General features: G+C 38.7%; 1 protein-coding gene across 1 annotated transcript in view; it reads right to left on the reverse strand.

Moving 5' to 3' along the window:
- Nucleotides 1-26,870, reverse strand: part of SNTG2 (syntrophin gamma 2) — a 254,057-nt gene that overhangs the window by 27,169 nt on the left and 200,018 nt on the right. The window contains exon 15 of the mRNA XM_043510185.1: nucleotides 2,834-2,926. Coding sequence (XP_043366120.1) covers nucleotides 2,834-2,926 — 93 coding nt within the window. The remainder of the gene's footprint in view (nucleotides 1-2,833; nucleotides 2,927-26,870) is intronic.

Below are 26,870 nucleotides of genomic sequence, written 5' to 3' on the forward strand. Positions count from 1 at the left end.
GCAAAATCAGCAACTGTGGGCAAAGAAATGCTTTTTCACTCCTGCACTATCCTATGGGGAGACGATATTTTCTGCCTGCAGAAAAGCACTGGATTGGGGTGGTGAGCAGTGCCCTTTCCTGTCATTTTTCCTCTTCCTGAAGTTAATGATAGAGGATGTGGCCATGTAGAACCACCTGACAACCCCAGTGAAGGGGGTCTCAGGGTCCCTAGCATGAAACAGGATTGGGCTGATAAGAAGTCTCCCTGAAGGCAACAAAGGATGTAGGGGAAAGGGTACATTTTTTGAAAGAGAGGGATGACTATGCAAAAGGCCTCAGCTCAATTCCACAGAACACTCACGGCCAATGCTTAAGGTTGAAATAGAATTGTGAATCCAACTATGTTCTGCACAGGTTTGTATGCAGACAACATAGCAAGATGCTCCCAGCAAGGCCCTCTAGTTTCCCTTAATGTCATACGAGTCTTGTACTTTCTGTTAATGTGTCGATGTGAGATTACTGTTGAGTTCAGCATTTTTCTGCAGCATTTTCCCCCTAATACATTGAATTAGTCAGGGCAGGATGTATTGATCAGGTACTCTGATCTGCCATTAAACACTGATTAAGGTAATGTTTCCCTTTTTGCTCCTGAAAACAGATGGGATAATTTGATAATTTAGTCTGCAGAAGAGAAGAGCGAGGGGGGATTTGATAGAAGTCTTCAACTACATAAAAGGGGAGATCCAAAGAGGATTGAGCTCGGCTGTTCTCAGTGGTGGTAGATGACAGAACAAGGAGCAATGGTCTCAAGTTGCAGAATAGGAGATCTAGGTTGGATATTAGGAAACACTATTTCACTAGGATGGTGGTGAAGCACTGGAATGGGTTACGTAGGGAGGTGATGGAATCTCCATCTTTAGAGGTTTTTAAGGCCTGACTTGACAAAGCCCTGGCTGGGATGATTTAGTTGGTGTTGGTCCTGCTTTGAGCAGGGGGTTAGATTAGATGAACTCCTGAGATCTCTTCCAACCCTAATCTTCTATGATTCTATATTAGGTTAGCCATTTTTCTGTATCAAACCTGCAGCTCTCTATTCTAAATTAATCTATTTTTAAAAGTCTTGCCTGAAATTTGTGGACACTTCTCCATTGACTTTATAAACCGTTATTTTAGATGCTGTTGCTTTTTTAATTTTTAAAAAGGCTCCCTGTCCTCTTAGTTAGTGGAAGTAGGAAACCGTCATCCCAAAAGTCATTGAAGCTAAACAGGAAAATATAGCCAGGTGTCACCATTTCCCCAAGTGACTTGTTGCTGTTTGTAATGTGCTGGGTAGAGTTCTTCAGGGAGGCAATTAGTTTTCATTTCACACTAGTGTTCCGCTTCAGAATATAGGACAGGAAAACAAAGGCTAAGGTTATTACTTTTTTAAAAACTATAAATATTTATTTTATTTATTTGGTATTTATTCATCCAAAGGATCCCAAAATGCTCTCCAAACTTTACATTTACAGGAATCACTTTGTTTCTCACTGAATTGCAGCCAACTGTGGAGCAGAATGCAGAATCTGTTTGAAAGTACCTAACAGCACTATGACAACAATTTAGCACAAGAAGTGTACAGAAAAGCCACAGCCAACTTAAACTGCTGAAATAAAAAAGGTATGTAGAATGTATTTGTGAAGGCCAAATGCAATGTAATTAATACCAACACTCTTGCAAGAAAAAAAAAAGAAGAATGTGAATTTTAAATCTTGAAATTTTATACTCTAGTAAATAATACTGCACATGCTATAGAATTATTCCAGATTTATACCAGCATTGATGAGAGCAGATCCTAGTCATGAAGTCTTTAAACAAAGCCACTTTCAAATTACTGATATATATTCTAAAAAATAAATTTCTTTGGTCCACATTTCAAAGAAAGGCATATTTTTGCTTTTCTCTAAAATCCAAAACAATTCAATCAACTTCCTTCACACATGTTAAAAAAATATAGCTCTATTCTATGAGTAATCCCCCAGTGTTAAGGTTAAAAGGTGATTTATTTATTTATTGCCAGAGTTACTGTATTGCTAAAAACACAGATAGTCAGCTAGTGTAAATCAGCATAGTTCTGTTCAAGTAAAAGGACTTACACCAATTTATCTAAGCTCAGGAGTTTGCTCACAAAATGCAATAAATTCACATTAAATTTTACTTGAATTGCAGAACATTTTGCTGGCTTTGCATCCTCTCCACTACTGCAGCTTCAGTAGATCGGGGCCTGCCACTGCCATTTCCCTTCTCCATTCACTTTAGGAAACTTAACACCAGCATCAGTAGAGCACAAGGACCAGCCTTTGCTGGGTCTTGCAAGGCTAGAAGGGAAAGGAAGGTTTTACTTACATCCTCTCCTTCCTTCTTGAAATTCCACACAGGGCTAAGCCCAATTCAGTCTTTTAATTGTCTTATGGTAAGGAGTGGTTTACTGTTCTCCTAAATACACAGGTTCAAATCGCACACCACTTCATTTTCTCAATATCAGTAAACTGCTGTCTATCTTGTGATTTGGGATGAAACCTTAGAAACTGAGGTCTGGGTTAAATATCCAATGGCTTTTCTTTTGTTTGTTTCTTGTAAAAATAACCATTTGTCTAGATGTCCTTGGCCAAAATGCCCCATTCCACGCTATGGCACAGGAAGGCTATCCCCTTCCAATTCACATCTGGGTGCGTTTCAGTGTGGGACCATATCAACAGACTTTGTAATGTGCTTTGGGATCAAAAGTGCTAGGTAAGTGTAAAATATTATTAAAACCAAGCTCATTAACAGCAGAATAGAACAGATTATGTTTTTAGCTCCTTTTCCTCTTACCTTTGTTTTACTGTCAAAACAGGTGAATCCCAAGGCAAAGTCAACTGTGAAACACAGGGTTACTCCTTGCCAGCTGCACATATATGTTTTAGACTGGAAAAAATATTAATGTTGAGAATACAGTTTTATCATCATTGTTCTTTTTATCCAATAACAGTACATCTTATTTTCTGTTTGTGACAAGGCACCAAGCCCGTTACACTAGGAGAGAATTACAGCAGTCTATTGATTAAAAAAAATCTGTAAAAATAATATACATTTACAACATAGTATCAGAGATCTTAGGCTGGTTTTTTTGTTGCTTTTTTTAAACAGCTTTTTAGAACCTGGCCAGATCTGACTTATAACTGTCCACTACAAAATGAAAAACTAAACAATCCAAACTAAAAAGAACAATTTCTAAAATTCTCTGAGAGAGATTTTGGAAGACTACTTAGAATTGACTCGAAAGGCTAAATCGATTATATAATAATTGGTTCTCACCCGGTTTCTAACAAACTTTGTGTACATAATCAAATCACTGGCGACTGTCTAACTCTGAGATCAGTATCAGACTGCTTCATCTCTCTGTCTACTTTAACCTTTGCAAATAGTCTGTTTGATTTTGCAAGATTTCTTTAAAGCCTTGTAAAACTATGGTAAGGTGCCACCAAAGTACCAGTGGTCATTATTAAACCAATTAACTAGCACTGCTCTCTTGTCAGCTGCTGAAATATGAATGTTAATTCTTTGACCTCTTTTAGGTTAAAAAGATTAAACTTATGGTTTAACTTGAGGTTAAACTTAACTTGCGGTTAAACTTATGAAAGCGCTTTACAATTAAAATTCTATTAACATTTAAATTTACCTCTATCCACATCTCTAATAGCATCGGTATTGCAGTTCCTAACCAAAATACACAGTGTGCACATTTAACATATATTTATGTCTTCATGTAAACTGGATTCAGAATGTAAAGACAGGCAGTCTTTAGCACTCCTGGCTATAAATTTAAAAAGGGGCTTGAAGGTTTTCACATTGACATCAACAGCAAAAATCCCACTGACTTCACGTATAGAGTCACTGAGCCCCTTCTCACGATCCCCACACCCTTGATTTACAGAACACTTTCCAAAATGTTTAATATAGCCTACTGATTTACTAAAAGCCTGAGTTTTCCCAAGGGAACAATACTTTATCCTCATATTAATGTCTCATAAGCAGCAATGCCATCTCATCTTTAGAGATTTGTTTATTTAAAATTTTATGTCTGGATAATCTTTTTGAAATGTCAGATCTCAAAAAAGAGGTTCTAACAAATGAATGGTTTGTAGGAAATAGATAAATTAATAAAACTCTAGGTAGAAAGTTGATCCTTTTGGTATTATTTAAAAAAGTAGTAAAGCTTGAGATGTTGCAAAATAGACATTTTGACATTCTTGAACTTTAGTATGTACTGCTTTTGAAGGTTCTCATTCCAATGTTTTAAAAAATCTTATTGTTATGATCAAAATACAAATTTTTGTCAAACTTAGTGATATTCTAACATAAAAGGAATTTCAACTGAGTTACAACATTGACATTTTATATAGCTATATTTTTTAATGGTTGCAGAGTTGATGTAATTCATCTATCAGTACTAGAGCTGGTTGAGTAATGGGAAAAAAGATTTGTGAATAAGCAGTTTGATTTGCTGCTGTTTGTGGATCATACTATTGGCAAGAATATTAGTGACTGCCATTAAATTATTAATATGTTTATGAGTTTCCAGCATTTCACATATTTATTATAAAATGTCATGAATTGTTATTCACCATTTGTTCTACATTATTCTTCTACTGAAAAGATTCTACTGAATTCACCCCTTCTTGTCAACTGATGAGAATAGGCCACTTCCACCTTAATTGAATTGGCCTCGTTAGCACTGACCCCTCACTTGGTAAGGCAACTCCCATCTTTTCATGTGCTGTAATATATATATATATATATATATATATATATATATATATACTGCTTACTGTATTTTTCACTCCATGCATCTGATGAAGTGGGTTTTAGCCCACAAAAGCGTATGCCCAAATAAATGTGTTAGTCTTAAGGTGCCACAAGGATTCCTCATTGTTTTTGCTGAAAAGATTCTGTCATCCAGGGCCTGATTCAGCAAAGAAGTTAAACGTTTGCTTATCTTTATGAACATGTTTTTTAAATCAGAAAGCTGAAAAAACAGCAGATACCTAACCAATCACAAGGCCACAGATAGTAAATACTAAAAGTGAGCAGTTCACAAGAATTAGTCTGAAATATCTGGTGAATATTGAATAGTTATGCAACTAACAGAACTGGTTTGCAAATGACCTGCAAACTAAAATACAAAACAAAACAAAAAGACAAAATATTTGATAAATACAACGCCAAAAACCTAATCAGGAACAATCTTCATTAGGGACATGACATAGTCTTTTCCCAGAAAACATCTTTCAATAAAAATACTTTGGGTTTATCTATATCTATTAGAGGAGAAAGTTGATGTTTAATCTGAAAGGCGACATATTGCAAATGTTCACTGACTTAGAATCTGAGTAATCTTAAAAGGCCTTAGCTTGGATGTTATCAAACACTTTCATGATGTGGAGCACATATTAATAGAGATCATCCAGAGGACCACCTCCTCTCCCATTCACCAAAGCACAGACTACCATGCTGTCCAGTCATAACTGTGACAACCACCTTCCTTTATGTTTGTGATGCACAACATCCCTCTGGATGACTACAGCAATCACTGACATGGAAATTTAATATTAGGCATCCATTTAGTCTACTTTTAGTTGTCTTTTAATGTCTTTTACTGAAATCAATAGAAATTAGAAGCCTAAACACCTTTGTGGATCTGGGTCTATGTCTCTAGCCAGCTCTTGGCAGGTCCTGAGCAGTATTCCACAGACCACAGTTTGAGAACTCTTAATTAAGATTGTTGACAGAGGAGAAAAGAATAATATCACAAGTGTCACTGGTCCTTTAAAGGGAAAGAGACCAGTACACCTGTGACTTGTCAGCTCACTCCAATTGGACTTAAAGAAGGGCACCTGGCATCTGGTGAGTCAGAGCTGCCTGAAAACACTGACAGAGAAACAGAGAAGGTCGGGTAAGAGCTGCCTGAGGAGGTAAAGGAGAGACCGGGGTGGGAGGGGGGAGAAGTAGGAGGAGAACCAGCAGCAGCAGCCAGCTGGTGCAGAGAGCCACTAGCAAGAGCTAAAGGTTAATGATGAGGACTGGTCAGTGCTGGGGAACCCTTGCCAAGTTAAAGGAAAGCTCATGCAGGGGCCCTGATGAATAAGGGGATGAAGTGGGTTAATGCTGATGGTGAATCTCAGGAGGAGGGTTAGGACTCACAGGCAGGGAGGCCTGGCTGAGTGGGACACCTGACTTGGGGCAATGGGAGAAGTCTCGCAGGAGAGAAGTGGGTCTTGTAACTCTCAATTTGATGGCCTGGAGAGTGAGACCCTGGAACAGGTGCTCAAGGAACTGGGACAGAACAATCAATGACTCTGGTGGGTGATCTAGGAAAGGTCACATTTAAAAGGGATTGAAGAGCTGCTGTGTTATAATCTTGTTTGGGGATTTGAAAGAAACTGTTTTTACTATGAGGGATCTGTGGACTATGGCACTTTATAAATAAAAGAGTTTGAATTTGCCATCGAGAGACAGAAATCAATAGAATTTTGTATGGGTGAATTCCAAAGGGAAACAAAGGTAGTTGTTTGTCATGCCCCAGCCTGCTTTAGGACGGTGCTCCAGTAAGGCTCCACCTTGTAACAAGGTTATAGTTAAAATATCTTCCTTTCTTATACGAAATAAAATTTGTGAACTGGATTCTGACACCTGCCTATTAGATCGAACTCAGGGCATATATGTGTGAGTTAGTGCAATTTTTCTCTTAGCCCAAAGTAAATTATTTCAAGATTTTTCATTAAAAACAAATTTCAGACACACCAGAATATTTTAATATTGTGTTTTCCTCAACATGAACCTTCTGTGGAATTGATACAAGGTCTTACTCAGGATTCTGTAAAACATTTCAAAGCAACTTTTCAAATATGCCTACTTGATGACAAATCTATGTTAAAACTGGCCTTTTATGATCCTTATTCATGTTGATGCCACACTTCTTGCTAAAATTAACAATCATGAAATCTTTTCTGTATGTCTGTTTGAAGTACCCGCTGAAATGCTAATGAAGAAGAGCTACAGTCGTTATTTCCAATAGCTAGAGAACATCAGCATGTACTTTCAATAACTGTTAATACGAAAATACTAAGATGCTGAAGTTACATCTAGATAAGGAGGCTCATGTCTATATTTCACAAATACAATACATTAAAAGATTAAGGTTGCAAAATCAAGCACTCAAATGGTAGGAAATGCCAGAATTAAGGTTGACTGCACAAGCTTCATTCTGTCACTTGTGCATATGCATTATGATGCTGTATTTAATTACATGTTCACTGTATCAGGGTGACTTGCCTGTGGGCTGGACAGCCTGGGTCTAAGCCAGCCCTGAGTACAAGAGGGACTGAGAGAGTCAAGTGATTTAATATTGGGGGAAAAAAGCAGGAAATTGCAGGGTTGTGGCCAAAGAGAAAGCATGGAAGCAGGACAGAGGACTGGAAATTGGTGGTTTCAAGTAGAGTTTATTATTTTGGACATTATGTTTGATTATTCTGTGATGAAGGAATCTGACTATTTTTAGTGTTAAACTATCTCCAGAAATGGTGCTGTAAGCCATAGGCGCTGACTCCGTGGGTGCTCCGAGGCTGGAGCACCCAGGGGGAAAAATTAGCGGGTGCTCCACACCCACTGGCAGCCAAGCTCCCCACTCCTCATCCCTCCTTCTCCTCCCCAGCCTCCCCCTCCCTTCTGGGGCTTCCTGCCCCCCACCTCACCACCTAACAGCTGTTTGATGGTGCTTACGACTTTCCAGGAAGCAGGAGAAGAAGTGGCGAAGCGGCGCGCTCAGGCGAGGAGGTGGCGAAGAGGCAGGGAAGGGGCAGGAACTTGGGAGAAGGGGGTGAAATGGGGGTGGGGTGAGGGCAGGACCGGGGCAGGGGTGGGGGTCGAACACCCATCGGGCAGAGAGGAAGTCGGTGCCTATGCTGTAAACCACAAGAAAGATTTTCTGGACTACTTAAGGGGCCTGTAGGAAGGAGATAGTAAGGGCAGGATGCCTGTAAAAGCAACCCATCACCAAGAAGTGGTGCTTCATAAGCAGCTACACCTTGCAGCCCCTACAATGACATACTATTTTTTCCCACAGAACCAAAAATTCAGTGCACTGGATGAACCTGCTCAGGGAATAAATCCAGGTTGTGCTGGTAAGGAAGCTGTTATCTGTAGAACCACTGCCTCATTTGTTGCAGAAGTTGGAAGATGTGTAGTAAAGGAGGCAGGGGAATTTAGGAAGAGAAAGGATGGTCCCACTGTTAGGGAATTTGAATGCTTCCCTAGAGAACTGGATTCTATCCCTGCCCCTGCCATAGAGTTCCTGTGTGATGCTAGTCAAGTTGCTTAACTTCAGCATTTCACAGGTGGTCACTAATTTTGCATTCCTCATTTTCTGGAAGACTGACTTAAAACCCTGTGACTTGACTTCCACTGAGCACTCAAAGTTACCACAGAAATCAATGGGAGCTGTGTTTTGAACATAAAAAGTACTCTGGAAAATCATGTGCTAGGATACCCAAAATTAGAGGATACTTTTGACTTTAATTTGTCTGTGCCTCAGTTTTTCATCTGTTTAAATGGGGATAATAATACCCTCCATCTCACAGAGGTGTTGTGACAGTAAAGTCACTAATAATATCTGAGTGCTTCACAGCTAGAGAGATGAGTGCTATTGGAAAGCTCATGAGAAAATTCATAATTCTGTCTTTAGAGCATGGTTCAGATAAGGCATGAGGACACACTGAATAATAAGGATAAAATAAAATATTGAATAGCTACTCATTAAGTGAGCACTTCACACTCTTTGCACTAAGATAGGGATCTTGTGGGGGAAACAGTATGTGACTGTGTAATTAAAGACTGTATCTTATTGCACATGTGCACACACAAGGGATCTGAAATCAGGTTATACAGGCAACTTTAATTTTGGCTAATTTTTGACTGCTTGATTCTGAAACCTTAACAATATGCTTCTTCACATTAGTTTGTGTGTGCGCACTTTCCTGGATTTTTTTTTAAAAGCAAACAAACAACAACAACAACAAATCCTAGCATGAGGCATCATATTGACACCCACATATTTGATCAGTAAGTTAGGAACATTTAGATCCACAACACAGACCTTTGCCACAAGAGTTAACCTATTCCTGCTGTGTGGACTGGCACTGGAAAAGAATGAGACACACACTTTGCCAGTGGGTTTCATGGATATTTGCTAGAGATAAATGATGAAACTCTGGAAACTTGGGTTCTATTCCAAGCTCTAGAAGGGAGTCTACTCTGGACTCTGCAGACTCTTCTGCTCACTACTTCCAAGCAGGATTCTCTCTGTCCCATCACTGACAACCTGTCTTTGTCCCAATCTTAACTCAGCCCAAAGCCTGGTTCCTTGTCCCAGACCCATCTAGTCAATCCCAGACTAGACATGTTCAATGCAGACAGAATTTCTGGGAGCTGTAGCTCTTAAAATCTAAGACATCTCTACTAACTATGTGTAAACTGCAATTTTCAAAGGCTTTGAACTGAGACAAATCTGAACAGATTTTCATAAGGATGGCAAAAGGCACACCCTGGACATAAATGCCATCCCCCGCAAAATTTCAAGCTGCCACTCCAAAGCATTAAGGGGTGTGAAAGCTTTTCAAATGAACGGTCACCGAAATGTTAAAGTTGGCCAAAACAATGCATTTTTCCTTAGCCTTGTTCTTGGAAACAGATGAACTATTTTGCTGAAACTTCCAAAAATATTTCAGTTTCAGGCATTCACTAGGTATGGACAAGTTCAGTTCAAACAGTAAAAAATTAGCAGATTTATAATCAGCTGAAAAATAGGGTCTCATAATGAGAAGAATATGGCAGCCCTAATAAGAGGTTGTGCTATCACACTTGCCTATAACATGTACTTGATACATTATTACCTTCAATGAATATAGCACCCAGAAGCTCTGTTCATCAATGAGGCCTCACTGTTAGACACTATACAAATATAGAAAAACAACATCCCTGCCCTAAAAAAGCTTACAACGTAAGAAAAGAAATGATATAAGGGTGAGAAAGAGGGATAACAAATGGTCTACATGTAAAGTGGAACAGGTGGAGAGAAGAGCTACGAGGATAATCAGAGGACTGGAGGGCCTATCTTATGAGAGGAGACTGGAAGAGCGTGGCTTATTTAGTCAAGCAAAAAGAAGGGTTAGAGGGGATAAGATTGCTCTCTATAAATACATTAATCGGGTGAATACCAGGGAGGGTGAAGGCTATTTAAACTAAATGGCAGATGAAATTTAATTTTGATAAATGCAAAGTAATGCACATTGGAAAGCATAATTCCAAATATACATATAAAATGATGGGGTCTAAATTAGCTGTTACCACTGAAGAAAAAGATCTTGGAGTCACTGTGGATAGTTCTCTAAAAACATCCATGCAATGTTCAGCAGCAGTCAAAAAAGTGAACAGAATGTTGGGAATAATTAAGAATGGGATAGATAATAGGATAGAAAATATCATGTTGTCTCTCTATAAATCCATGGTACGCTCACATCTTGAATACTGTGTGCAGATGTGGTCGCCCCATCTCAAAAAAGAGATATTGGAATTGGAAAACTTTCAGAAAAGGGCAACAAAAATGATTAGGGGTATGGAATGGCTTAACAACTGTCATAAATATAAAGGGAAGGGTAAACACCTTTAAATCCCTCCTGGCCAGAGGAAAAACCTTTCACCTGTAAAGAGTTAAGAAGCTAAAGTTTAACCTCCCTGGTACCTGACCAAAATGACCAATGAGGAGACAAGGTACTTTCAAAGGAGGGCGGGGAGGGAACAAAGGGTCCTCTCTGTCTGTGTGATGTTTTTGCCGGGACCAGAGCAGGAATGCAGGTCAGAACTCCTGTAAAGAGTTAGTAAGCAATCTAGTTAGATACGCATTAGATTCTGTTTTGTTTGAATGGCTGATAAAATAAGTTGTGCTGAATGGGATGTATATTCCTGTTTTTGTGTCTTTTTGTAACTTAAGGTTTTGCCTAGAGGGATTCTCTATGTTTTAAATCTGATTACCCTGTAAGGTATTTACCATCCTGATTTTACAGAGGTGATTCTTTTACTTTAATTAAAATTCTTCTTTTAAGAACATGATTCCTTTTCCCTTGTTCTTAAGATCCAAGGGTTTGGGTCAGTGTTCACCTATGCAAATTGGTGAAGATTTTTATCAAGCCTTCCCCAGGAAAGAGGCTGTAGGGCTTGGGGAGATATTTTTGGGGGGAGATGTTTCCAAGTGGACACTTCCCCTGTTATTTTTGTTAGACACTTGGTGGTGGCAGCATAAAGGTCCAAGGACAAAAGGTAAAAGTTTGTACCTTGGGGAAATTTTAACCTAAGGTGGTAAGAATAAACTTAGGGGGTCTTTCATGAAGGTCCCCACATCTGTACCCTAGAGTTCAGAGTGGGGAAGGAACCTTGAGAACAACACTGGAACTTTTCAGCTTGGAAAAGAGATGGCTAAGGGGAGATATGATTGAGGTCTATAAAATCATGACTGGTGTAGAGAAAGTAGATAAGGAAGTGTTGTTTACTATTTCTCTTAACACAAGAACTAGGGGTCACCACATGAAATTAATAGGCAGCAGGGTTAAAACAATAAAAGGAAGAATTTCTTCACACAATGCACAGTCAAACTGTGGAACTCCTTACTAGAGGATGTTGTGAAGGCCAAGACCATAACAGGGTTCAAAAAAGAACTAGATAAATTCATGGAGGATAGGTTCATCAATGGCTATTAGTCTGGATGGGCAGGAATGGTGTCCCTAGCCTCTGTTTGCCAGAAGCTGGGAATGAGCGACAGGGGATGGATCGCTTAAGAACGGCCATACTGGGTCAGACCAAAGTGATGATTACCTATTCTGTTCATTCCCTCTGAGGCACCTGGCACTGGCCACTGTCAGAAGACAGGATACTGAGCTAGATGGACCTTTGGTCTGACCCAGTAGGGCCATTCTTATGTTTTTAAGGACAATATTGGCACAAGAACAAATGGATATAAACTGGTCTTGAATAGGGTGACCAGGTGTCTGGTTTTCGACCGAACATCTGGTCAAAAAGGGACCCTGATGGCTCTGGTCAGCACCGCCGACTGGGCCATTAAAATTCTGTTCGGTGATGCTGTGGAGCTAAGGCAGGCTAGTCCCTACCTGTCCTGGCACAGCGCTGCGCCCTAGAAGCCAAGGCTCTCAGGTGGCACCGAGCATTCTCTCTCTTCGGTACTTGGCTGGCTGGTTCTAGCTCACGTGCTCAGGGTCTAAAGTGATAACAATATCTGGCATTGGAAAGAAAATTTTCCCTGGGTCAGATTGGCTTTGACCTTCCTTTGCAGCATGTGGGTGCTAGTCACTTGTCAGGATTATCTGGGTATATCACACTTAATCATTTCCCTGCCACTGCAGGGGCTTCAGACACTGGTGCACCTCAGTCCCTATTCTCTGCCTGTGGCACATAATAGTCTAGTCTCCTGTGGGCTGTAATACTTTAGTCTAATTTCAGTTAGGTTTACTGTGCTGGGTGGTGTTGGTGGGCTGTGATAAATAGGAGGTCAGACTAGATGATCAGGTGGTCCCTTCTGGCCTTACATTTTAATGACTCTACATATACTTTTCTCTTGCAGGTTCAGACTCTTAGTGCAGCACTTCATACCATCCTGCCAGACCGCCTCTTCTCAATGTAAAAATCATGGGGGACAAAACTGAACCTTAATTAGAAAGTGTGATCAAAGAGCCCCTGACATTTTTCCTGGTAAACTTGCAGAAAACTCAGCCCAGCTGGTAACCACACTGTGAATCTGTATAGAGAGCAGGATAAAAGGGAAGGGAACTGAACTGACAAAACTCATATTAATGCTGTTTCAGAAATTCTGGGATGCTGTCAGCAATGCAGAGCAGAAGCTGGACTTCAGGAGACCCAGAACTGGACAGATGCATTGGGAATCCTCACTAGCCCACTGTGGCATGAACATTTAGATAATTGGTTACATGGTCACAATTTGTATTACGGGTTCTATCCTAGAACTTTCTTTTTTTTATTTTCTGAATTATAAATAACTAGAAACAGTCCTTGACAATCTAAAGTTTCAGTGAATGTGTAAGTACTAATTCCTGCAATAGTTTAACAGTATCTTACTGATGACTGACTAATTTTCAACAGATAAAAGTATACAGTTTAAAATGTAGCTTGTTAGGATTAGGAGTTTTTCTCAGCTCCCCTTCTGCTCAGCACCTACAGATGCAGAATGTTTTACAAAATATTAATTAAAATCTATATTAACTAATTATGTTTGCCAGTTTGGAGGTAACATGCAGAATAATAGCTGAGCATGCAGGATTTAGAGCGAAGAAGAAAATGTAATTTATTAAGTACAGTTCCAGATAGCATCAGAGAGTTCACTGTATCTCATACTCTAAAATATCTTTTGTAAAATAAAATATCCCATGAACGAAATGAGATTCAGTGACACTGCTCATGTAAGAGTGAACAATACATTGAGAAAAGTGCGATTGTATAGATTCATTTTAATAGAGTTGACCTGAAGAACTCTATTTAGTGCTCTGGTTACCAATGCCTTATCAAGCATGTTATTTCCACATATCAGCTGAACACTGGCTCAGGTTTGGTTAATTCTTATACTTGCATGTGTGTGGGGGGAAGACGGGAGGACTACCAATGATATTTTTTGTGGCATTGATTCATATGTAATATATTTATTCATTCTGGGCACAGCTTCATTCTGTATAATTCAACAGCAGGAATCTTACTTTTTAGTGCTTTTGATGAGCCAAAATACAATATAAAATATTGTACCTGCATTCATCATTCTAAACTAATACGACTTTTACACCAACCATATTTTGCAAATGTACTTTTTAAAATAACCATTAAAAGTGGACAATATTATAATTCATAAAACAAAATGAATTTATGCCTCTGAAGCATTTCCTCTGTAAATTCACAAGCAACTTTATACAAAGTTTTTTATATTTCTGTATTGAACTGGATTTTGCCTGTACATCACAAATATTTTTGGACTCTAATTTTCAGTATATTCATCTTTTGCACAAGTCCATACATATTTACAGCACTATATAACAATTAATGAAAAATAACAGCAAGAATTGATGCACTGCTATCAAAAATAGCAATGTTGCATACAAGTCTAGTTTTTTTCTTTTTAATAGACATGTTTAGTGCTAAAAATCTTAATCTTAGTTCAATTGTGCTTAAAATTATTTGTATGCAGTTTTTAAAAACTGAACACAAATCTAATGTAATTGAAGCATATTTTTTCATGAGACAATCACTAAATGCACAATCACTGAAAAACAAGCAAACAAAGACTTCATGACAACACAATTTTTATTTGCTCAATTAAAAAAAGTATCTCCTTGATACACAGGAAAATGGCCATTATAAACTTATTCTGGTAATTTATGTCCTATAAAAATTAGTAAGCTTTGCAAGCCACAAAGAACAACACTTAGCACTTTACAATTCTGAAACATCAAGCAAACATTAACCGAGGGCCAAAAAGTACTGCTATTAAAGTCATTGGCAAACATTGCACAGTTTCGCAAAAAGAAAAGGAGTACTTGTGGCACCTTAGAGACTAACAAATTTATTAGAGCATAAGCTTTCGTGAGCTACAGCTCACTTCATCGGATGCATTTGGTGGAAAAAATAGAGGAGAGATTTATATACACACACACAGAGAACATGAAACAATGGGTTTATCATACACACTGTAAGGAGAGTGATCACTTAAGATAAGCCATCACCCACAGCAGGGGGGGGGGAAGGAGGAAAACCTTCCATGGTGACAAGCAGGTAGGCTAATTCCAGCAGTTAACAAGAATATCAGAGGAACAGTGGGGGGTGGGGTGGGGGGGAGAAATACCATGGGGAAATAGTTTTACTTTGTGTAATGACTCATCCATTCCCAGTCTCTATTCAAGCCTAAGTTAATTGTATCCAGTTTGCAAATTAATTCCAATTCAGCAGTCTCTCGTTGGAGTCTGTTTTTGAAGCTTTTTTGTTGAAGTATAGCCACTCTTAGGTCTGTGATCGAGTGACCAGAGAGATTGAAGTGTTCTCCAACTGGTTTTTGAATGTTATAATTCTTGACGTCTGATTTGTGTCCATTCATTCTTTTACGTAGAGGCTGTCCAGTTTGGCCAATGTACATGGCACAGTTTGTCACTTCTTAAAAGTCCCGCAAAATGGACTTTATCCGCAACGTTAAAATAAAAGAAGAATTGAAGTTTTTAAATGGAACATTCAGAACCTTCTCTTGAAAAATATCTCTTATACAAGCCTAGCAGATGTATGCTTTCCTGCATTAGTACAGGTAACGGAACGGCTGAAGTGAAATAAGTTAATGAAATAGATATAACAGTTTAGCAAAGGCCCTAATTCAGCAAAGAACAGAGCAAGTGAAGAACTTTATGAATGTGAGGAATCTGGTAGAACTCAATGGGACTACATGCAGGTGTAAAGTGACTTGTGTGCCATTCTCTGCTAGATTGGGTACTAACAATATCACTTAACTTGCATAAATTATCCTTTTATTTCAGAGAAATTAATTACTTATCCCAAATCTAATCACAAGGTCAAGACCGACAGTTTGAACTGAGGATATTTGTACAGAGTAACACTGACACTTGTATATGTCCCAATCAGTGAGACATTTATACCAGTTTCACATCACACTTAATAAATTATTTTTATTATTCTTATTTTTAAAGCAAGCTCATCTGAAGTACAGAAAAAATGGGAGGAAGAGCTGACAAGAATTGCTAGTACAGTAGCCAAGTGAGTGTTCTGTGCCAATGGTAAGGACCAGTTCAATAGAATTGGAAGAAGGTTCAGGTCACAGAGTCTTATTGCTAATAGGGCACTGAAAGGTTTTTGCAACTGACAATACTTAAATAAAGAGAAGCTATAAAAATGTTATTTTCTTATTTTGTTCATTTGTTTGCCAGTACACACACACGGCAGGGTTTTCTAAAGCATTCAGGCCTCATCAAACTCTGCTCCCACTTGAATCGTTATCCCAGCCACACAAGATGCAAAGGATGTGGGCAAATTAGAATGCAACTTTATCAACTCATCTGGGAAATACCTGCCAATAAATCGTACAGTGCAGATCTGTTCTTTCCTTAATCCTTTCTACCTACCTGGGAAGGGCTGCCCCCTAGTACTACCCCTTGTGGAGGCCTTAACACCCTCCCCTAATATGAGGACTAAGAGGGGGGCATTAAAAGAGAGCAGTCTTTCTGCTGTACCAGATGTAGGAACCCCAACGCCGCTTTGTCATCTTTCTTAGGGGCCACCTTCCCTTAAGTCCTCTTCCGGTACTGGACATCTGCCACAAGGTGACAGCAGCAATTATTTGTGCTGCCTCCTCTCTGCCCTCAAACTGTTAATTATTCCCTCCCAAACATCAGTGATAAATATATTCACTCCCCACTTGGACATGTGTTCCCTATCTTTCCTTTTCAAGGTGACCATGGGCCAGTGCAACTCTGACTCAGGTGATGACCTGAAAGGATGGGGGGACGCTAAAGGAGGGATGACCCTTTTTCTTTCCACTGGCCAGACAAAAAGCCCCTGCATTCAAGGCTGAGGGGAGTGCAATAGTAAAACTCCTGTTCACTGAGGAACAGAGTTAGGCCATGTCAAGGTTCCCTTCCCACTCTGAACTTTAGGGTACAGATGTGGGGACCTGCATGAAAAACCCCCTAAGATTATTTTTACCAGCTTAGGTTAAAACTTCCCCAAGGTACAACTATTTTACCTTTTGTCCCTGGACTTTATTGCTGCCACCACCAAGCGTCTAACAAATATAACAGAGAAAGAACCCACTTGGAAAATGTCTTTCCCCCCAAAATTCCCCCAAGCCCTACACCCCCTTTCCTGGGAAAGGCTTGATAAAAATCCTCACCAATTTGCATAGGTGAACACAGACCCAAACCCTTGGATCTTAAGAATAATGAAAAAGCAATCAGTTTCTTACAAGAAGAATTTTAATAGAAGAAAAAGTAAAAAGAATCACCTCTGTAAAATCAGGATGGTAAATACCTTACAGAGTAATTAGATTCAAAACATAGAGAATCCCTCTAGGCAAAACCTTAAGTTACAAAAAGACACAAAAACAGGAATATCTATTCCATTCAGCATAACTTATTTTATCAGCCATTTAAACAAAACAGAATCTAACGCATATCTAACTAGATTGCTTATTAACCCTTTACAGGAGTTCTGACCTGCATTCCTGCTCTGGTCCCGGCAAAAGCAACACACAGACAGAGAGAACCCTTTGTTCCCCCACTGTCCTCCAGCTTTGAAAGTATCTTGTCTTCTCATTGGTCATTTTGGTCAGGTGCCAGGGAGGTTATCTTTAGCTTCTTAACCCTTTACAGGTGAAAGGTTTTTCCTCTGGCCAGGAGGGATTTAAAGGTGGTTAGCCTTCCCTTTATATTTATGACTGGCCAATACTGTGTTTGAAGACCCCATACTTATAATATAAAAACTCTGAGAAGGAGGAAGCAGAGATGAAGAGAAGAGTATACATTTGATATAAGGGACAAAGAAATATTACAGCACACTTAATATTGTGGGATGGATCTAGACCTAAAGTCCTTAGATTTGAAGAGACTGTAGAATCTTGCTCAGTAATATGTTTCCATATATAATAGGCCCCAAAGAGATGCTTTTTTGCATAGCTTGAAGCTTACAAGGGCTAGAATACAAAATACATGTATTTTTGACTTTTAATGCATCCTTCGTCCACATTTCTGTTTTTCATATAATGCATTTTGAATAAGTCTGACTCCTTGCTAATCATAGATGTGACATAATGTTTTAAAAAATCTATTAAAAAGGATAACTAGATTGAAAGGCAACACATGGTATTAATAAACAGTACATTAAGGACATTATTAATAAATATACTTTTCTTTCTCCATTCCACAGATGCAACCCACTTAAACCAGGCAGGTGCCCTAACCACATGACTACAGAGTCATTTCCTGACCCCCTCCCCATGTCTATTTCATTATTTATCCACAGTTCAACAGTTTCAACAAGAGAGTGAGAGAGCCCCACATCAGACCGTCCTACAGCTCAGTGGTTAGAGCACTCTCCTGAATGGTGGGAGACCCTTCTTCGAATCCTTTCTCCCTCTCTGCCAAAGGGAGATGGGAATTGAACTTGGGTCTCCCACACCCCAAGCAAGTGATCTAACCACTAGTCTAAAAGTTATAACAGGGCATCTCCTGTTTTGTGTTTAGTGAGACAGGCATCAAACTCATTTCAAGAAGCAGCTTAGGCATCTAAGCCGCTTGACTCCCAGTAGCTACTTCCCATTTGTGGATCACTAGCAGAGATAGGCAGCTATCTCAGAGAAAGGAGGGGCTTAACACCCTCCAACCCTTTCTCCTTGGAATCTCCCACTGATTAGCTTACGTGGGTCCCCACCTAGTGTGCTGGCTTCTGTGGATCACATTGTAAGGCGCCTCTCTTTCCCTATTAATTGTATAGAGAGCCTAGGTATCTACCTAAGATTTTTTGAATTGCACTGTTGTTCTTGTGATTTTTCTGATGCCTAAAAGTTAAGTGCTGTGACGCTCAATGCCATGCAATGCCTAAGTCCAACCTGGAAAAATGCTGTTAAGAGAAAAATTAAAAGTTACATGAGCTTTAAGACATTATACATTAAAAGCAACCTTGTTCTAAAGTGCAATGCACATAGCAGAGAGGAGAAGTTCAGATTTCAATATCCCTGTAATTGATGTGGATGCAGCGGCAAAGTGAGGACAGACACATGCATGGAATTAAATGGCAGGCCACAACTTTTATTAAACTTTAACACAAGGCTCCCCACTCATCACCCATACTGGCCAATACCAGGCCTTTAATTCATTCTAGTAAGGAAGTTACAGAGCTCTTTACCATATAACCCATTAACTGGCACCAGGATTAGAGGGCTCTTTACCACACACCCCATAAACGTTGGGTGGCACTTGTCAGCCTACCCCTCAGGACTCAGTGCTCTCTGCTTCCTAGCACCCTCCACCTGCTGGGGTGGGGGGAACACAGTAGGACTTAGACCTGAGGGGGGGGACTTAGAACACAGGGGACTTAGACCTGAGATGGCCACAAGGTTTGACGTTGGCCTACAAAGGCCACAAGGTCTCACCCTATCATATTAGCCCAAGGTCCATCCCCCAGATCACAGGTCTTTTACATCTGGGAAGCGTTCATTTTCTTCTCTTAACTGCACTGGAAACTGGCTACAAGTTGCAACAAATAAACACCACCACCCCAGTTAGGTACTAAGCATGTTCCTGCTTAAACCACTGTGGCTTGAAGGTGCTGTGAGAAAGGCAAAAGCTCCCTGATTCTCTGCCAATTGGCACACAAGAGAAAAAATTCCTTCCTGACCTCTTAAACAGGCAATCAGCCAGACCCGTGGCATCTGTCAGGCTGGGTTCCCATTCCTAGTTCAGGTGGGTAGGGTGGGTGGAGGCTCTATATGGCCCCTGCAATGAGCTAAACCCTGGGAACTGGGGAATATGGCCATTCAGCATCCCTCTCTCCCAGCTGGCCAATGGGTGCCAGAGTCTCCCAGGGGAGGAGCTATTATTGTCCCTGGGGAAATGTCTGCATCCTTGCTACTGGGACTGTCTCCCTTTCACTACCAGCCCCATCAATTTTCCCCACCTGTTGCTGCAGGTGGGTAGCATTTTGATTCAGATGTGATTATTGGGCCCAGGACTCTCTCTATATCAAGGATGTTTGCAATAGGGTCAATGAAATCTATGTCTATATGCAAGTATACAGTGCCTTCACTTAAAAAATTTGGCAATCCATCAGTCTGAGTACCAGAGTGTCATAGAAGTGCAAAATCTTTTCCAAAGTCCTGGCCATGGCGCCTCTGTTCAGGATGACTGGATATAATTAAAGAAATGCTTTTTAAAAGGTTGTTCCATTTTGCATTAAATAATGAAATATTCATTGAAGCAGGGACTTAAACCCCAGTCTCCCCTCTCTGTGTGGAGCAGATTCCCAGATGGTCCAAATCAGTGTAACATCACTCTAGTCATTGGAACTGTATTGATTTACACCAGCTGAAGATCTGCCCTGTTTTAGATGTATCTGGATTGGATCACATCATGATATTTTCAGCTATTTTATGAAGTAACATGTGAGACAGACACACTATTATTTACCTGTCTTTATCCAGGAATTATCAATAGCAGAAAGCATTAATGGTGAAACCAAGGCCCCATTGAAGTCAATGGGAGCTTTGCATTGATTTCAATGGTACCAGGATTTCACCTCAGCTGCTGAGTTGCCAGTTTAACAGGAGAGGAAGTCAGACTATGTGGGCCTTTCAAAAGTGTTGTTCTGGTACAATCCAAAGACAGACTGGCCCTCACATAATGCAACAGCATTCCATATGATTGCAACAAACGGAACACACATCCATGTGAATTTACCAGCTCTGTATTTAACTTAATCACTATTATTTGGATTTTTTTAGCCAAGTAATTCTCACTAGTGCCTAAGAGAATGCAAGAAAACAGAGCTGAGAGAATATCCATAGGGCAAATGTCTGAAGACTCACGTGGGAAATATCAGTGTGAGACTGATCTGCTCATTAAATGGAATGATGCTTTTACTAAATTTCTGGGGAAAAGGGAAGTATAGATCTTTAAAAAAGATGGTTCTCAGCCACACCACTGAATTCTAATCTGTGTTTTACCAGACTTCAAAGGTGCTTGGCTTTTTCAGATGGAACATTCCTAGAAAATATAATACAGAATGAAAACCTTCTTTAGAGATTTTAAATCAGACAGACAACAGAATTTTACATTATAGCAGGGATATAATTCTCTATGTATGCAATATGAATAACTTCTAGAATTCGATTAGTTTCATTCCTAGTCAATTCTATAGAACTCTCCCATAACATAATAATAAAAATAGGCGCAGGCCACAAGATTCAGATCTCGAGCCAAACATTTCCAAAGTTCAGAGGTATTTGGATTTATGGTTCTAATTTGAACCACCTAGGATTTAAATAATTTGCTAATACTCATAGAATTGTATTCTGGTTTTATTAGCACTGTTACTATCCTTCCACAGCACATTTGTGTGTTGCATTGTGAATAATGTGTTAAATGTCAACTTGTTTTCTATTTTACATGAAAAGAATAAAATGTATATATGCACAGCTAAATTATATCATATTTAGGTAATATTTTATCATTTGTTTAATATCCTTTTCATATTAAGATCTTCTAGTCCTGTTTACAATGTAAAGAGGTACATAACCTGATGCTTATAATTTAGCACAGCATATTACTGTCTGAATTATTCAAAGTTTTTGCAAACATATTTACAATTAATCCATAGGGTCCTCAAGGTTTTGCTGCTGTTCTTTGTACTAGATTCAAAATGAATCAGGTCTCAATGACATATCTAAAAATGACCAGGTAAATTGGAATTATTGTAAGATTCCTGTATATAATGAAAACAATTAAAATTTAATTGTGTAATTAAACTGGTCCTTCTGGTAACAAACTGATAATTATCTTTTAATGATCCTATAAATCTAACCTAATCTAATTGCTATTTAATATCTCACCTGAATTTATAGTAGCTTTTTGGTTTGTTTTTCAATGGAGAGTATGGAGTAAATTTTCAAAGTAGTTGACGATGCTCTTCCTGTTACTAAGAGGAGTTCTATGCATAATTCTGCTTCAAATGCAAAACTGCTTCAAATGTAAAGATAATGATAATACTTGGCAACTTTATAGCACATTTTGTCCAACTATACATACCTTGCATTTTAAAGATATTCATTAAACTTCACAATACATCTGTAAATCAAGTATTGTTAACCCTATTTTTATTCATTTTCTTGGTTGATTTCTTCCCTACAAGGATTGGAGTACAATTGATTCATAGATTGTAAAAACAAAAGGGACCACTATGATAATCTAGTCAGCCCTCCTGCATGACATGGGCCACAGGTCTTCCCTGAATTAATTTCTGTTTGAACTAGAGAATATTTTATAGAAAAATAATCCAATTTTGATTTTAAAATGGCGAGTGATAGAGAATCCACTAACACTTGGTAAATAGTTCCAATGGTTAATAACACCCACTTTTAAAAATGTGTGCCTTATTTCTACTGTAAAATCTCTGGCTTCTGCTTCCAGCCGTTGTATATTGTTGTATCTTTGTTGGATAGATTAAGGAGCCTTCAATTATCGAATTTCTGTTTCTCATGTAGGTACTTAGGGTTAGATTCACAAGGGGGATTTAGGTGACTAAAGGGGCAGTTAGATACTTAAATCCTCAAATCTAATCTGTAGGCACCACTGGCATTCACAAAACCACACCTAGCTTCTTCCAAAAGTCCCTCAGTACCTAAATTTCTGCCAGTGGGCATGTGTAAAGCTGCCTAAATCCTGACACCACAGAGCTGTTCAACACCTAAATCCCAGTGAGATTCATAAACTAAGCATTCCCCTGTTAGCTCGCCTGTTGGGCTTGAGCCAGTCTGTGTTCCCAGAACACATCCAATCCACACAAAAGAGGAGGAGGAGGGTCTTATACCCAGTATCCCAGTGGTTAGAGCACTCGTGGAATGTGGGAGAGGCAGGTTCAAATATGCCCTCTGTCTGATTTGAATCAGGGACTTGAACCTAAGTGTTCTGGGGTGAGTATCTCTCAATCCTTTTCAAGCTGTTCCACTGGGTATAAAATACATAATTTATGTAATTTATGTAACCAATCATAACTACCCAATCCAGTTCAAATGTTGAATGTCAAGAATCGAATACTCCTGCAGAAAACTCTTTGCTGTTAATCCATAGACTAAAAGCGTGTGCAAAAATTCATTGAATAAACAACAGATAAATACACACAAGGAAATAGAGATATGCAGACAGGTATTCATTCCATTAGAAGAAAGAATTGTTGAATTCATCATATTTGTATATTATTCATTATTTATTAGTTGCACACCTCTATTAATTATTTACATAGGTGAAGTGAAATGCCACAAATTATTAAATATACTATTGTTGAAAAACTTTGGTTTCATAATTTGCAATATATATCAATAATAGGAGAAGAATTTCCTTTTTTCATGTTGGAAAATGCTGGAACATGCTTTTTACAGTTGAGATATTTCCTTTCCCTCAGCTTGATATGCTACACAAAAATACTGAGGTCAACAAATTAACCAGCATTCTCAGGCTGACTGGCAAGGTTAATTCTTCAGATCTTCTGACTCATAGGATTATGTGACAACTGCCAACCTGTTGAGCTATAACATCAAAGAGAAAAAATTGTCTTGGAGCTTCTACTATTTGGACACTATATCATCACTAATAAAAATACAACAGAAAATGGCTAAAAATGTGACAGCCTTAATCAAGCTTTCTACATGCTCTCAGCTAGAGCCCAACATCAGACCTAACTTACAGTAATGTAGTAACTTATACCAAATAACTTTTTTTGACTAAACAATATAAATGATTTATGAAATCAAGTTATTCAATGGCATCAGTACTGCAGGGAGCAGTTTCATTTGCTTCATGAGTTTTTGCTATAGCTCTCATTGGATACAATATTTATATTGTATTTTCAAGAATCTACTCTATTACATTATTGTAAAAGTACAGAACAAGTATTTGTTGATGTAGCCGAGATATTTTTTGGAGGAAGCCAGCCTGGGAGAATGGGTCTACATAAAACAGAATGTTTGGATTCCTACATTTCATCTTGCATACAAACCAAATATTTCTGAAGTTCTAAAAAGTTAATTTCTCACCCTTACTCCTCCATAATTTCTCTTATCACATGCATATACACTTACTGGTTCTTGCAGAATTTCCTACACAACTAGAAGCAGGAAGTAAATGTCTTGGATTTGGCATTTAATACTAAATTTTTGTGTTTGTAACTGTTGAACACCAAGCCTCTAGAAAACTGAGAGAGAGAATATTTTATCTTCCTATTCCTTACACTGACTGCAGGGATTTTCATGTACATGCTAATAGAAGGCTTTTGCCCAGACATTCTTTCGAAGTATCCTTTCTGTAAGATAACTCCCTCATTGTGGAACCCCAATATTCATGGGCTTTTGAACTTTTTTTTATCCTTCTGTTAGCACCAAACAGCAAGTGCAAATCATAATCCTAACCAATTTCAATTCAAGTGCAACCTCCTTTTAATTGAATTGTCCTTGCCACTGTCTCACAAATTGGTGGTTTCCACCCATTCACTGAGATACACTCCCATACCCCCCATATCATGGACATATCTCCCTCTGTTCTCTCTTGATGTTACTAGATAGAGAGATGCAAAGATGCAATTCTGTCATGATATTCAAAGACTTCTGTGCAGGTCACAAAACATTCAGTCATCCTATCCTACACTCAGCTGACAACCAGATAATTTACTTTGAACAAGGCGGGGGGGGGGGAAATATAAGAAAGGAGTACAGATAGAGAGAGTAGGGAGTGCTGGTAATCCATCCTGGAGGATCAAGAAACAGTAAGAAGGTCTAGAAACAGCATCAAATGTAGACACAAAGCCAAATTTGAACATTTTGTGTTCATTATAGGCCCAGTATCTCTCCTCCTTGACCAATAAAGAAACCATAAAGACACTGTGATTTATTAATTTGAGCTTTGCTCATTAACAGTCTTATAATTAAATCAGAGAGGGATTTGACAAACTCAAAACTCCATGTATGAATATTCCATAGATATGTGCTTAAGGGAAACTCATGAGTGTTAACTGAGTCCCTTGTTAAAATTCTGACTGGAGTTCACCCCATGCCTCTGTCTGTATAATGTTAATTCTTCTATGTCAAGGATGACTTACCCCTGAGACTCCTGAAAATAGTTCCAAAGAGAAAATTTTTTATCTTTGGATTACAAGTGATAGGTATTTCAAAAAACTCCAGGTGAAAATGGCCTTATTGAGAGATAGGTCTGAAAGGACTAATACCCCACCTGTCCAAATTACCCTGCACTCTGCTATTGATACTTACAATATAAACATTTCAGCAAAGTGCAATTAACTATGTTCTCTTACCACTTTGCTGAAATTGTGAGAATACAATTGCCAAAAAATAACTGAAATGGATGTATTTATTGTAAAGATCAGGTTACATGAAACAGCACCTGGAATATTGTTTTACTGGTTTATAATACAACACTTCTGAGTCTTGCTGAAGAGTCTGTACATTTTCTGTGCTGAGCCTGAGAGTGTTGGGAATTAAGGTTCTGAAAGGTGCATTTCTCCAGATAAGTCCATGAAAAAGAGGGCAAGTAGAAACATATGGCAAGTTGACATCTAGGCTGACTATGGAGGAACCAAGGCTGACAAAAATTCAGAAGGAGTTTTCAGGGGACTCCAGTATCGGAGGTATAAAACTGTCAGAAAGTTGTAAAAAATGTTTATAAAGTTGGAAAGGGAAGTATGTGTACAAGCTAATGTTAAGATATATCCTGTAGTTGCCAACCTAAGATTTGCTGGCCACTGAAATATGCAGCCCTTCTTCACTGCCAGCGATATTACTATGTAATACTAAATTTCAGACACCATTTTTGCTGCTGGTGACTGCCTTTGAGGAGAGGACCATCCCAGCCGAGAGCTTGCTAAAACCTAATCTTACAGGCGTTTACTTTATGAAGTAAAAGAGGGAACTCTGGAGACTGAAAGGCTTGTATATTTCTCATTGCTCCACATTCCTTGACCCAATTGTCATGAAATACTAGCTTAGGGCAAGTTTGTGTGTATATGCCTGGGATATACAGGGTGGAACCTAGGGATGGGTCCACACTAAATCTTGGGCCTTGCAGTGAGGGGCAATTGAACTGCTTTGCTGGAGACTCCAGACTGGCTTGAAGAATGAATGGGTGAAGGATTATCATTCTACTATTTTTTGTCTAGCAGTCTGTTGAATTCAAAGGAGAGACAATTACACACAAAGTGAATAATTGTCCCTTAACTTAGAGATCTCCAAAATTTTCCAGGACAACAGATTTTGAGATTCAAAAATAAACACAGCAGAAGTGTATCATAAAAAAAATAGCTACAGCATTTTATTCTTCCTTGTTATTCTCCACTTTAGTTATATCCTATCTGTTTTTCACACAGTTGATAGATAGGACAACTGTGTGGTAGGTCAGAAAGATCTATAATTTCTTGAAGAATTTGTGTGGGAAGAATACTTTATAGCGTGAGCACGTGTAGTCTTAACATCTCCCAGAAGCCCAAAGATTTTTCAAGCCTGCTCTCAAGACACTTTGAGGAACAAATCAATGTGCATATAAATGCAAAAAAAAAAAGTTAAAATAAATGCTTTAGTTTCATTCTGTTCCTAGCACTAGTGTTGGTACTATCCAGCTTTTCACTTTAAGTCACATCCATCTGTGAGGTCAACTATCAACTTGAATCCTCAATATAAAACAAAGCACAAATCTTCTTAAAGACAATTTCCCATTGCTCTGATGTCAGTCTTTTTTCCAAAAGCAGTGGACAAGTGAGGCTATCAGTATAATATATTTTCCCATATCAACATCTCTCTTCTCACTATCTAGGACATAATACAAATGCACAAGTTTTCTGGTTGATAATCTTATATATCGTAACATACACAGACTTATCTAAAATGACAGAAGAGATTGTTTGGAATGGAAATGGCAATCTACCATGTCTTCAGCATTAACACACAGAAATGGTGAGTAACTTAAAATTACCAGCCAAA

This window comes from Dermochelys coriacea, chromosome 3, assembly GCF_009764565.3.
Source record: "Dermochelys coriacea isolate rDerCor1 chromosome 3, rDerCor1.pri.v4, whole genome shotgun sequence".
Taxonomy (NCBI): Eukaryota; Metazoa; Chordata; order Testudines; family Dermochelyidae; genus Dermochelys; species Dermochelys coriacea.